Source organism: Vespa crabro, chromosome 1 (assembly GCF_910589235.1).
Source record: "Vespa crabro chromosome 1, iyVesCrab1.2, whole genome shotgun sequence".
Lineage (NCBI taxonomy): Eukaryota > Metazoa > Arthropoda > Insecta > Hymenoptera > Vespidae > Vespa > Vespa crabro.
The window spans coordinates 21342558-21357557 of record NC_060955.1 but is presented as its reverse complement, the minus strand read 5'-3'; the positions used below and the strand labels follow the sequence as shown (position 1 = coordinate 21357557).

The following is a 15000-nucleotide window of genomic DNA, read 5'->3' as shown; positions in this document are numbered from 1 at the left end:
AATAAAGCTCACGCGATCCGCATCTCTTTTTGACGAAGCACCAGCAATACGTGCGCTAGAACAACGCCGCGATATAACGTGTTTTTAATTTACACGTTCCATTCCGTAAATATGCACATGTATCTATGTATATATTTATGTGTGTTTGTATGCGTGTGTATATGTATAACGATATCCTCCGTTGTTTCAGGATTTTTCATTGTTATTGTATCTTTTTTTTTATTTTCTCATTTCTTTTTTTTCTTTTTTTTTCTTTTTCCTTTTTTCCTTTTATTTCCTTGCTTCCTCATAGATATGAGTCGCGCACGAATGAGCACACACATACGCGAAAGGCCATACCACGAGAAATGAGGAAAAGGAACAAAATCTCGAAGAAAATAAGGAAAAAAAATCGTCTCGACATTAAAAAAAAAAAAAAAAAAAAAAAAAGAAAAAAAGAAAAAAAGAAGAAAAGGAAAGAAAAAAAAAGAAAAAGAAAAAAAAAAGTGTCGTTCCTTTCTTCGTCCTTTTCATCCTCTCCTTCATATTTTTCCTAATCATCTTCTTTCGTTTTACATATACACATTCGTAAACGTTATACACATATATATACATAAATCAACTCGTTCATTCATACATTCATTCATTCACATAACACACATAGACGCATACACTTTTATGTATACTCGCTTAAATGGAATAGCACGGAACGATATTTATATTATATACTCGTATGATACATACACATACATTAGAACGTTAGACGATGAAAAAGCTTTGATATCTTTCTAAAGCTTTCGCGTTCTTTTTATTATTTTTCTAAAAGTTTAATATACTTTACGTCACTCTCGTTAAACCGGATAGAAATATCACTGTCCAATTCAAACACTATCCAACAAGATAAAAGACATAGTCTTTCTCTCTCTCTCTCTCTCTCTCTCTCTCCTATCTCTCTCTCTCTCTCTCTCTCTCTCTCTCTCTCTCTCTCTCCTTTTCTCTATCTATCTATATATATATAGAGAGAGAAACGGAGAGAGAGAGAGAGAGAGAGAGAGAGAAAGTGAGAGAGAGATTAGATAAAAGCGTGTCCTTGGAAGAACACACGAGAGGAGAGAGATAATAAAGCAAAGTATTGTTGATTTCAATCAAAGGATTAACAATCTTATAAGAGAAAAAAGGGGCAACCTTTTATTTGTTTTTCCTCTTCTATCCTTCGGCATGTTAAACAATTGTCATAATTAATTGTAAAGCATGTTACGTGGTAAAAAAGAAGAGGCAAAATTATATAGAAACGATGCGTACCAATGTACTCCGTTGTACTTCTTATCGTTTACATTAAGATCGGTATTCATTGTCTCGTTATTAGTCCTTTCTTGCCTGATATCTGGCCGATCTACGTCGATCGTATCTTTAAACGAATATGATCTTCGAACGAAGAACGATTCTAAATTCTTCCAAATTCGCAAAGGATAAAAGGAATAATGTGCCAAAGTTTGACTATCAATTACGGCATAACAAGATGCTATGACGTCGTCGATCAATAATGTTCCTTCCATTGTAAGCGGCGCGAAAACACCCTTCTCAAGGATCAATCTCGTTTCGATCACTCGATCCCAACGAAGACGTTGATCACGCGAATACACTTCATTGTTCAATATATTCTCCATTATGGAAAACGTAGGATCCTCTTTCTTCTCGGCCACAAGAATTTTATCCCCTATTCGTACCCTCGCAGCAAATATCGTCGATTTATCCTTAATCGGTACCAAATGTGCTGGGGTCAAGGTCAACACTCGTCCAGATTCCGTAATAAGTCTAACAAATTGCCGTCTCTCAGTTGGCGACCTATCCAAGAAAGCTATCACCTCGCTGTAGATCAATTCGCCCTGAGAATTCATGGCAGCTATGCGTTCGCCTAATTCGATCTCGTCCACCCTCTTCCGTCGACCGTTCTCCGTTCTGACATAACTTTTCCCAGGGAAACAGCCACCCGACTTGCCTGCTGATGATGATTCTATAAAAAAAAAGAAAAAAGAAAACAAAAGAAGAGTAAAAAAAGATCTGACCATGGTCCTTATAAATTCAATTTCTTTTCCATTTCTTTTTTTTTTTTTCTTTTCGTTTTTGTTCTCTGCGGGTTTATTCTTTTTTTTCCCTCTCTCTCTCTCTCTCTCTCTCTCTCTTTTTGATCGTATTTATACGAAAGGGATCGAAATAAAGACTATTTAAATTTGTTATTTAAAATAAAGACTATTTTAAATTTTGATCTCGCAATTGGACGATCTCGAAGGAATATCTTTTCTCGATTGTTGATAAGAATTTAAATAGAGATTAAAAATTTTTTAATATTCATTCAATCGACAATACGTTTAATATTATTTGCCGTACACGATGTACTTTGCATTTTTACTTCGAACTTTGATTACGAAACTTTGTACTTTGTCTTCGAACTAAATCTCATATTCGTTGATCCGCGTATTCTCTTCTGTCGGAGAATCTTGAGTAATTCTTACTTAAAAAAAAAAAAAAAAAAAAAGAAAAAAAGAAAAAAGAAAGAAGGAGAAAAAAAAAACAGAAAGAAAATTGATCCGAAAAGAGTGGATCGGTCTCGGTTCATTCTCGGACGTTGGCACATTTTTTTTTTCGCGCGGACTTGTGCCTCGATTAACCGCGATCTCGCGGGGCTTTAAGTCTTTATCTACGTAGGATCGATTTTTCGAAGGAGGTAATCGGATCCATCGTACACGTTGGACCTGGAATACCGATCAGGAAGGTCGGTGACGCGTACGAGCATAACAAGCAACATCCTTAGACCGGTTGTTACCGTGGGAAATCTCTCGTAATCTCCCCACCCTACGTTACGAAAATCGATATCTTCTAACGAATTCCAATCGGAGAATCGGATCTATACGGAAGAAAGAAAAAGAATAAGAAAAGGGAAACAGAAAAAGAACGTCGAAAATTATATATAGGAAATTTAAAGACGACGAGAGAGAGAGAGAGAGAGAGGGAGAGGGAGAAAGAAAAAGGAACAAAAAAAAAGAAAAGGAAGAAGATCTCCGACAGATCAGAAAATCGAGGATTTTCTTTTTTTTTTCTATCTTCGAGTCATGCTAATAAAGGTGAATCGATATCGATCTCAATAGTATCGATCTTGTCCTTCGATCATGGTGAAGAAAAAAATTTGTATATGTATATATATATATGTATATATATATAACATATATATGTATGCGTTAAAACAAAAAAGGTGGGGAGGAGAGAGCCCAGTTCAGAAAATATGTCACGTTTCGAACCTGCCACCTTCCTTCCTTTTTTTTTTACCTTTCTTTCATTCTCTCTCTCTTTTCCTCCCTCTTTCTCTTTCCCTCTGTCTTTCTCAAGCGACCCTCGAGGACGCGATCCATCGACCGGTATCGATTTCGCGCCTACTTTTACGCTCGATCTTTTAATTCGAATGGACAGGCACGGTGCCCGATTTATCGGTATTTATTTCGTAATACGAAACTTTTACGTGTGACACGAACGACTTGAGCATTATTGGCCGAAGAAAAGAGAAAAAGAGAGAGAGAGAGAGAGAGAAAGGGAGAAATGAGAATCGATCGTTCAAATCTTTGGCAGGAACATATAAAAGATCTATCAAAATTTTCTTTTTCGTCAATTAAAATGTCAAATAAAAAAATCAATCGTACGGTCGTTTAACAAAACGAGAAATTGGGGGAAGGATGGGGAAAGAAAATTTATTTATTTATTTATTTATTTATTTGTTTCCTTCTTTTGTTTTTTTCTTTTGTACTTTTTTTTTTGTTTTTTAAAAAAAAGTTAATTATCGTATATGATAATGCATAAGATATTTAATCCTTAAGGGATGTAATAAAATGGGATCTGGATGAAAAGTAAAATCATTTTGCCGTGTCACGATCAAACTCTGCAATACCCGTGCAAGTCGATAAGAAAGAAAATGTTTCGTATTTCTGACGAATAGCGGCGCTTCCTGTATATTCGCAAGTAATAATTTAAGTAAATAATAAAGTAACGAATAATAATGTATATGTATATATAAATAAATAAACAAATAATGATAAATATATATATATATATATATATATATATATATATATATATAGATTTCCCTCTATTTTCTTGAAATTTTTTAACGAAATTTTAATTCTCATCGTTTTTTAAAAAAAAATTTGACCGTATATTAACAAAATAATTTGTATAATTTATATATAAAAATAAATAAGCAAATAATAATTAATATATATATATATATATATATATATATATATATATAAATTTCTCTCTATTTTTTTGAAATTATTTAACGAAATTTTAATTCTCATCGTTTTTTAAAAGCAAATTTGACCGTACCGTATATTAAGAAAATAATTTCAAACCTTTTATAAAAAAAAAAAAATATATATATATATATATGTTACATTAAAGCAAAAATAATTCTCTAAATGAAATTTTTCTCTTTTTAAAATCTTTCATAACGTGATTTTAATTGTCATCGTTTTATTAAAAGATAATTTGACATTTCGATCGTCTCTTTAGGAAAAAAAGAAAAGAAAAAAAGAAAAAAAAAAAAGAAAAAAAAAACAAAAAGAAAAAAAAAAAGAAAAAATACAAAATGGCGTTCGAGGATCCTCTTAACCGAGTACATCGTGATGTACGTGTGTTCTTCTTTTAAGCGCATGAAAAAATTCTTTTGTCAAATGAAATACCAACCAGATTTAACGGAACAATGTATATGGGATCTGGACTCGTAATAAACCCAATCAAAACCAGCTTCGACTGCGAGTCTCGCCAACATTCCGTACTTCGATCGATCGCGATCACTCGTCGTCACGTCAACGGCTCGTCCTTCGTAATGAAGAGAATCGGTTGCATGTTTTCCCTCCTCGTCCCAGCCCTCTGTTACTCTCAGCTTCACTCCGGGCCATTGGTTCATTACCGAGATTGCTAGGGTGTTCAATTTCTCCTTGCACCTCTGTAACATTGAAAATATTTGATTAAACGTTGCTAATGAAATTTAGATTAAATCGTAGAGTGTTTCTTCTTTTTCTATTTTCTCTTTTTTTTTTGTCCTCTCTCATTCTTTCTTTTTTTTTTTGTTTTCCCTTTTTTCCTTTTTATTTCGAATAATTTCAAAAAAAGTGTTGGAAAATTTCTTTTCGATTATCCTTTTCAAATGATCTCGTTTGACGACAACGTTACATTTAAGAGGATTAAATTATTAAGAATTATTAAAGAATACTTTTATTAATTTTTCAAGAAACAATTTGTCCGACGATAATTTGCCTTACAATTTTTTTTCTTTTTTCTCCTTCTTCAGATTTGTTTTTATTTGTTTTTACTTGAATTTCTTAGATATTCGAAGTGGAAAATTAGAAAAAACAAAAGAATAGACAATATTTAAATAACATCGTCATTATTAGATATTATATTTAATTTATATTTTTATTTTATCTTATTTATATATATATAGTAATAAATAATAAATACAAAATTTAATAGAAAAGAAATCTAATATAGTACTATATATACTCGATTTTTATTATATCAAAAATATGTAAATACTTAATATTTATATAATGTTAATATTATAAACACAGACACACACACATGTATATATATTTATATATACATATAAGTATACAGTATACATTCGAATATACACATCAATGAATATAAATCATAGTAACGTAACTTAAGTTTTCAAAAAAAAAAAAAAAAGAAAAAGAAAAAAAAAGGGATAGACCATGGAAAATCAGTTATTTCGAATCCTTTTGAAAAAGATCGAAAAGAAGTCTATTCTCGCAAAAATAACTTTTCTCTATGTCCTTTGTACATACGTTAACCATACTATTCCTTTTTCGTCGATTTTTTTCTTTCTTCCTTTTTTTTTTTTTTTGGTTTGTTATTATTGTCGTTATTGTCGTTAAAAAAAGTTCCGCTTAATACGATTTTTCTTTGGGCAATGCAGAAATGGAGGAAAAAAGTTCGTGGAATAATGACGTTCGAATATTTAACGTGGTTACACACGGAAAAAAGGACATATATATATATATATATATATATATATATATATATATATACCGCGAATACAATTTGAATTGTGTGTCAGGTCGAAATAATTGGAAAGGCGATACGAAGATAATGATAAAGAATAAGAAGAAGAAAAAGGGTCCTGCGAGAGTCAAGACGCGGAAAACGAATGCATGTTTTGACCGGACACGAGAACGGAACGGGATTTCTCAAAGGGACTTTAAGGACCTACCGAGCCCCATAGCGAATCAAGGGGCAAACAGGAGTATAAATACGGCCGTCGTGTTGAGGATTATTCGGTCACGCCGATCCTCTTGCTTCTCGTAAGCTCTTAAGGAAAGAAACTCGAAGAAAATTTTGACTTCTACCTGCTCTTTAACTTCTATACCTTTTTTTAAGAAGGAAAAGCGGCTTCTTATTTTCTCATTTCTATATTTTTCCTTCTCTCTCTTTCTCCTTCTTTTATTTCTTTCCTTCTTCCTTCCTTTCCTTTTCTTTTTTCTTTTCTTTTCTTTTCCTTTCTTTTTCTTTTTCTTTTTCTTTCGTTCATCGGAAAAAAAAAAAAAGAAAAAAACATACGAATTCTCATTCCTCCATATCGTAAATTCGATCGTTTATACTCGATCATTAATTGACGATAGATTATTGTTAGAATTGAATTTATTTTTAGAAGAATAATGATAAACGTAGAGAGGATAAAGAAAATAATAACAAAGGATAGAAGCCAAGTTTTTCCATTGGACGAAAATATTCTCAAGAGAAAAAAAATCCATAGTTTCGAATGGACGAACAGGACAGGATATTATAAAAACGTGAAGATTATAAAGAATCCCAAAGAAGGAAAACGTAAGTATATATATATATATATATGAAGGTGTTAGAAGGGAAACCATAAGATTATCCATTGGCTTTAATGTATGTATATGTAAAAAGATGGTTTACATTGAACAGAAACGAATGAACGCGTCGAACGAATGAACGAACGAGAGGTTCTCTTTTGTCAGATTCTAAAGACTTTTTAAATGTTCTTTTCTATTTCATTAAATGTCTGTAAACGTAAATACTATAACGATACGTTCAGTGAATTTCTTCTCGTATTTTCAGACCGAGTGGTTTCTTTCACGTTAAGCTTGATCGAAATTCATCCGACAGCCGATAGGCGTGCGATTTTTATGCACTCGCATGCACACACACACACATATACATACAGACACATATATATATATATATATATATACATACGTACATACGTTCGTATATATATATATATGTAAGTACATGTAAGTAAGAAGGGCTTTGCTTACTTCTTAACAGACACTTTGGATTTTCACCAGTGAGGATTCGAAAATGGAAAGGTTGCCGCGACCGGTCCCCCTTTTCTTTCTCGACGCAGTCAATAGAAGCTAATTGCCGGCGTGGAGCCGCAAATTCGTGGACATTGTCAACCCCATCTCGTTCGCGATATCGAACGGGTCTTTCCTGCATTGTATCGCGAAGTAGCGACCAGTTTCTTCCTCCTCCCTCTTTCTCTACCTCTTTTTCTTTCCCTCTCTGTCTCTCTTTCATTCTCTCTCTCTCTCTCTCTCTCTCTCTCTATCCCCTCCTCTTTCTTTCCTTTTTTCCTTCCTACTTTTTTTCTCTCTCTCTCTCTCTCTCTCTCGTTCTCTCTCCTTCTCTGTCTGTCTTCTTTCTGTTTCTACACTCACCCCTTTTCCCGAGCCCTTAGTTCAAATTCTCTTGCAATTTGATCGGTAGGGACAAAATCAAATTCAATTTGAGAATTTCTTTTTATATTATGTACAGGGTCAATCATGAATAACATTGTCGGAGTTTATACTTTTTTTTCTTTTTTCTTTTTCAAAGAGAGAGAGAGAGAGAGAGAGAGAAAGAGATATGCATATAAGTATGCGACTTCAAAATTATATAAAATGATAAAAAGTTTAAATGTTTGTCAAAAACGAGAGTATATAAAATTAGATAAAAGATATATATATATATATATATATATATATATATATATATATATATATATATATATATATATATATAATTGTATGATTTGAAGGATGCATGACGTTTATAAAGGATTAAATATTTCGAATGTTTATTTTTCTTTTCTTTTCTTTTTTTTTTTTTGTAGAAACGTAATAACGTAAAGTCACATGAGACACGTAATCGCGTTAAAGTTTTCAAGATTTTGATTTAAAGGAAATGACGTAAGGAGTGAGCTCGTGCGAAATCACATCGTACATTTTGATGCGATGGTGGGAACGAATGGTAGGACGATGGAAAGAGGAGAATACGATAAGGTGGATCGAAAGAAGAGAGGAATGAGGAGAAGGAGGAGGAAGAAGAAGAAAGTCGACGAAGAAGAAACGAAGAACGAGATAGAGAGAGAGAGAGAGAGAGAGAGAGAGAGAGAGAGAGAGAGAGAGAGAGAAGGTATAAAAGGGCCGAAAGAGGACGCGGTATAAAGAGAGGAAAGAATGGTGAAGGGCCAGAGAGATATACCGGCTGTGGTGCACGATGGGGTGCCTTGTTCGCGCAGCGGGTTGCACTCTCGGCCCCTCCCAGACTTTACATCTATTTACAAACATTTTGGCGGAGTCGAGAGACATGGAGCCTTCTCTTTTCTCTCGAAAGAGAGAGAGACAGAGAGAGAGAGAGAGAGAGAGAATGTCGGGACCTTATGAAAATCCATTCTGAGTGAAAAATGGCCTAGCTCGTAATCCATTAGAGAATGAGAAAAGAAAACGAGAGAGACATGGGGGTGGTGATAATAATAATAATAATAATAATAAGAAGAAGAAGAAGAAGAAAAAGAATAGCAATAAATAAGATACATTTAAAAAAAAAAAAAAAAAAAGAAAAGGAAGTAATTGTAAAAGAAATTATTATATTATTACCAATTATCATTTTTATTAAAGATATCGCAATTCAAAATATTCTCAATCCTAAAAATATTAATGCATATGTATAAGCATACATATACTTTGTAAATTCAATAAACAATTGTAATTAATAAAAGTATTACCGTAATTTATTAATGTCGATTATGATATTCGTCATAGTTCATAGGAATTAAAAATTTCTTTTAATCTCAATACGTTAGACATATATTCATGTACACGGACATATGCGTATTTTAAGTATCATAAAAAGTATAATGAAGATAGTAACAGTCAATGAATGAAAACGTAATATGTACTGTAATAAAAAAAAAAAAAAAAAAAAAATAAAAAAAAAAACAACATATGACAAAATTATCGAAAAACTTTTTATATGTATCAATAATTGCAATAACAATAATCTTATTAATAATAATATAAATTAAATAATAATAATAATAATAATCTTTTTTTTATTTTATATATATATATATATACATATAATTTATGATTTAAGATCATAAGATATAGATATTCACAATTATCTCGTCAATATTTCGTACGTCACGATTTGTACGGAATACATTTTTTCGTTTGAAAAAATTCATTTAATTTCAACATTAAATGGAGCCCCATGAGAGGACGTTTAAGAGTTTCGTACTTCTTACATCGTCCTCTTTGTATTCCATTCTCATACACATTTCTTTTCTCTCTCCCCCTCTCCCTCTCTCCCCTCACCCCCCTCTCTCTCTCTCTTTATCTTTTTTCTTTTCTTTTTTCCTTTCTTTACCTTCCTTCCTTTTCATTTTAATTTTCAATGAAAAAAAAAAAAAGAAAAAAGAAAAAGAGGAAAAAAGAAGGAAAAAACAGAAAAAAAGAAAACAAAAAAAAAAAAAAGAAAAAAAAGAAAATTATATCGAGAAGAACCGTCGGTAGTGGTCGCTCGTTATCGTTTATAATGGCGCTACCACGCTGCTCGAGGCGTTTATGAAAGACGAAAAGAGGAAACCAGTTCCGGTGAGTGATGTACTCGTCGCGTATATGATGCCTTCTCCTCCTTCTCCTCCACCTCCTCCTCCTCCTCCTCTACCTCCTCCTCTTTCACCTCCTTCTACTTCACCTCCTCCTCACAACCATCTTGTACATGCAACATACGTGCTATCTCCTCTCCATCGTACCTCGCGCGATACCTCCTAATTACCGATCGTCTATCACTTACACCTCGTTTACATATCTTATCGCGCTCGGTAAACGGCTGTTAATTGTCGCGTCTTCTCGATTCAACCACTCGATCAATGATCTCTCTCTCTTTCTCTCTCTCTCTCTCTTTCTCTTTCTCTTTTTTTGCTCTGCCTTTCTCTCTTTTTCAATTTCTTCGTCCATTCAAACATCAATACTTGTTATTATTTATTGAAATATTATAATACTTCTTATCAGTTATTTAGAGATAAATAATTATTCAGAGATAAATAATAATTTATATTTTGAGATATATAATTTTTCTTTCTCTCTCTCTCTCTCTCTCTCTCTCTCTTTATTTTTTTCTCTGCCTTTCTCTCTTTTTCAATTTCTTCGTGCATTCAAACATCAATACTTGTTATCATTTATTAATATAATACTTCTTATCAGTTATTCAGAGATAAATAATAATTTATATTTTAAGATAAATAATTTCTCTCTCTCTCTCTCAGTCTTTTATATAAATATAGTTACAATAGTAATAATAATATCGGTTTGGTTTATAATTAATATCGACATTTTTATTATAAAATATCAATATTAGCAATATTAGAATATATTCAAAAATATATTATAAGGAAAATGATGAATAGTAATTTGTAATATTGAAATTTGATTAATAAGTAATATATTGAAAGTTTTAATAATAAATATCGAAAATTTATTATAACCTATAATATAATATTTCCTTGACCAATGGATAATATTAGAATTTGAAATAAATTATACGGCTTATGTATTTAGATATTATACCGATTAATATATAATATTCAATTGATCAATAAGTGATATAGAAATTTTCAATTAAAAAATAATAAATATAAATATTATATTAAGTAATATACAATAGTAACATTATAATATTGAATTAGTAAATATTATTAATATTGTCAAGAAGAAATTTGAAAAAAAAGAGAAAAAAATATACATATATATATATATATATATATATATATATATATATATATATATATATATATATATATATATTAAATAGTATATCAATCGATTGTTTCAATCGTCAATAAAAAGTATCGAGAAAAAAAACAAAATGTTAATTAATTATATACAAAATATTGAAATTGTTTACATTATTTATTAACCAATTTAATAATTTTGTATTATTATCTTCTCTCTCTCTCTCTCTCTCTCTCTCTCTCTCTCTCTCTCTCGTGAATTCGAAGACGAATTATAAATTTATTGAAAATCTACTTTAAGAAGACGCGAACAAAGGAGGAGAGAAGAGATCTTTCGCATGAGATGAAAAGTTAAATACGTCGGGGCAGGGTTAAGAGGTCAAGATGAGTAGAACGAGAAGAGAAAAGAAGAATTAAGAGAAAGGAAGAAAAGGAAAAAGATAGATAGAGAGAGAGAGAGAGAGAGAGAGAGAGGGAGAAGATAGAAGTACAGAGAAGATGAGCCACCTTCTAGACTGAAGAAGGGGGTTGGGTCCTGATGTGAAGGAAGATGGTGAAACAGGACTGGGCTCCATCCCAGCATCCGAAGATGGAGCCCCGCCCCCGCCGGTTTCTTCTCAAGTCCTCCTCCTCCTCTTCCTCCTCCTCCTCCTCCTCCTCCTCCTCCTCCTCTTCTTCCTCCTTCTCCTCCACCTTCTTCTTCTCCTACCTTGGTCAGCTTTACCTTCGCTGCCAGGCCAACCTTTTATTTCATTCTTCTTGTTTCAACGCTCTTTCTTTCTCTCTCTCTCTCTTTTTTCCCTCTCTACTTTTCCTTCATCCTCTTTCCCCTTTCCCCTCTTCTTCTCCTTCTCACGTAAACCACATTCGGGAATTGAAAAAGAACAAGTTCCTTCTCTTTCTCTTTCTCTCTATCTCTCTCTCTCTCTCTCTCTCTCTCTCTATCTCTATCTCTATCTCTATCTCTATCTCTATCTCCCTCTATCTCTCTATCTCTCTCTTTATTTGTCTGTCTCTCTCTATCTCTCTCTCTCTCTATCTCTCTTTCTCTTTATCTTTTTCGTCGGAGTGACGATCTCGATATTCCATTCACCGTGTATACCGAAAGAAATCGTTCTGGCGTCAGCTGATCTTCCTGGAAGTCACTTCCGGCTCACCAAGAAACGATCCTCTTACACCTACACACAACACACACACACACACACACACACACACACACACATATGTATGTATACGTTAAATCATCACGAAATTCTTTAATTCTTTCAACCCTTTGCTCTATGTGAATCACCTTCGTTTTGATACATCGTTCAATTCGATGAAACAATATTAATAAGAATATTGACGATAGATGTTGAGTGTAGAAAAAAATTAAGTTTTCAAGAACAACAACAACAACCGCAATAATATAATTTTATCTGTGATATTAACGTTATTAAAATATTAATGAGGGCTCCCAATGAAACATTGCTCTTGATCGCAAAACAAATTTTCCTTTTTTTTTTTTTAATCGATTCGATAAATCTTAAACGAAAGAAGTTCGAAAAAAAAAGGTCAATTCGACATAATCGACATTGATTATGAGCTTTGTGAAAATGAACGATACTTGATTATTTACAAAACAATAAGAATTATATACGATGATAACGATAATAATCGAATAACAATTAATCGAAACACTTAATGGTGATTATCTATTTAATCGTTCTCTCTCTCTCTCTCTCTCTCTCTCTCTTTCTCTCTCTGACTCTCTCTTTTTCTTCTTTTTATTTTTATTATTATTATCGGAACGTCATTGATAACGTTAATATAAGAAAATTAACTTTTCCAATAAAGGAATGATCAACGGTATTAAATACACTCCCCCATCCCTCCATCGATCTGACACTCATACACGCGTAGTAGTACACATTCAAGGACAATGGCCTCACCAAAGGGAGAGATGACACGACAACAATGAGGGTCCGTGTTTTGAGAAAGATTCGTGTACGAGAAGATGCATCGAGTGTTTGTCGAGCTCTCTAGAAGGTCCCGGGCCATGGAACTGAAGAGCGATCCCGGTCCATGGGGATGACCTATCTCACGCTTCTTCTCTCATCCTCATTTCCATATATTTCTTTTCCTCCCGTACTTTAACATACTAAGAGACGTGCCTAAGCGCGTTAATTCTACTAAAGAATTTAATACGATACGAGATAAAAAGCTGGCAAGCAAATTTTCTTCTTCTTCTTCTACTTCTTCTTCTTCTTTTTCTTCTTTGCATGCATCGAAATTTTACGCGATCTTTGATTGAGAGAAAAAAAAGAAGGAAAATAAAAAGAAAGAAAAGATAAATAAATAAATAAATAAATGAAAAAAACAAAAAAAAAAAGAAAAGGATAAACTCGTTCCAACGGAAATATATTTGAAAGAGTTTGACGATCCAATGGGGAAGATCGATGAATCCCATGGACGAACGATGTAACTCTCATGGGACGAGAAAGAAAATGAAAATGCCTATTCTTTGAAGATGAACCTATTTTCGATGATGCGTCTCGTCTCTTCGGAAGATACTCGGGTTACATCCTTATTATGACCTACATTTATACCTGGCTAGATTTACAGAAACGAAAGAGATAGATGATGTGATACAGAGAGAGAGAGAGAGAGAGATGGATCAAGACGAAAAGAATGATCGAAATCGACTAACCGAGAATACCTTTTGTCTGTTCGAACGGATTAACTAGGCGCGAATAAGAAACACCAACGAGACTTTATGGAGCAAGATGAAAAAGAATTTAGACATAGAAAAAGAGAGAGAGAGAGAGAGAGAGAGAGAGAGAGAGAGATTGATATCATAGATAAATGGATAGATAGATAAATAGATAGTAAAAAAGTATGTTGTTTTGAGTCCATGGCACATCACCGACAGAATTATTACTCATTGGTATTGATTCCGAAAGTCTGATCATTATCATTATCATTATCATCATCATAATCTTCATAATCATTATCATCATCATCATCATCATCATCTCTCTCTCTCTCTCTCTCTCTATCTCTCTGTCAATCTTTTAGTTTTTCTCATTCTGTCTTTTTCTATCTTTTTTACCCTCTTCAGAGCGATGAAGGCGATCAGCACACGCCTCGTCGCTTCTTCTTCTTCCTTATTATCTTCCTTTACTCTCTCTCTCTCTCTCTCTCTCTCTCTTTTTCTGTTTCTCTATCTCTTTCTCTTTCTTACTTAGTATCTCGTTTCTCTTGAAGTTCATTTTATCGAAACGCCGAGTCCGATATCGTTACGGTACATTACACTGACACTTTCGAGCCGCGTGCCGACTTCTCCTCTTCCTCCTCCTCCTTCACCTCCTCCTCTTTCTCTATAAAGGAAGAAAGACTATAAGACGAAAAGAGGATCGGTTCTTCTGTACTTGCTGTCGTCGTTTTCATCATTGCTAATTTTCTTCAGTATCATCCTGCATCTCGATGAGAGACATCCTCGCCTCCTCATCCTCTTTATTGTTTTTATGCGTCTACTTCGTTCATCTTTCGTTTTTCTTTCTTTTTCTTTCCTCTTTTTCTTTTCCTTTTTCTTTCCTTTTTTTTTTTTTCTTTTTTCTATTTTTCTTTTTCCTTTTCTCCTTTGTCCCATTATTATTATCTCTTTTTGTCTATTTTCTTATTACTTTTTATCTTTTCTCTCTAATTTTTATTATTATTATTATTATTATTATTCTCTCTTTTTCTTTTTTTCTTTTTTTCTTTCTTTCTTTCTTTGTTTCTCTTTTTCTTTTTTTTCACTTCTTCCATCCTCCTTTTCTTCATTTAAAAATTTTTTTTTCTTTTTCTTTTTTTTTTTTTTTTTTCTCTTTTATCTCTTTCGTACCTACCGAACTCGAAACGGACGATTGCTCAGACTCACGATAAGTATACGGCTTCGAGTG

At 32.8% G+C, this 15000-nt stretch overlaps 1 protein-coding gene across 1 annotated transcript in view; it reads right to left on the bottom strand.

Annotated features, from left to right (window-relative positions):
- Positions 1-1026: 1026 nt before the first annotated feature.
- LOC124428247 (sonic hedgehog protein A) overlaps positions 1027-15000 on the bottom strand; it is a 58483-nt gene continuing 44509 nt past the window's right edge. The window contains exons 2-3 of the mRNA XM_046972139.1: positions 4714-4975; positions 1027-1993 (exon numbers count right to left, since the gene is read on the bottom strand). Coding sequence (XP_046828095.1) covers positions 1218-1993; positions 4714-4975 — 1038 coding nt within the window. The 3' untranslated portion in view covers positions 1027-1217. The remainder of the gene's footprint in view (positions 1994-4713; positions 4976-15000) is intronic.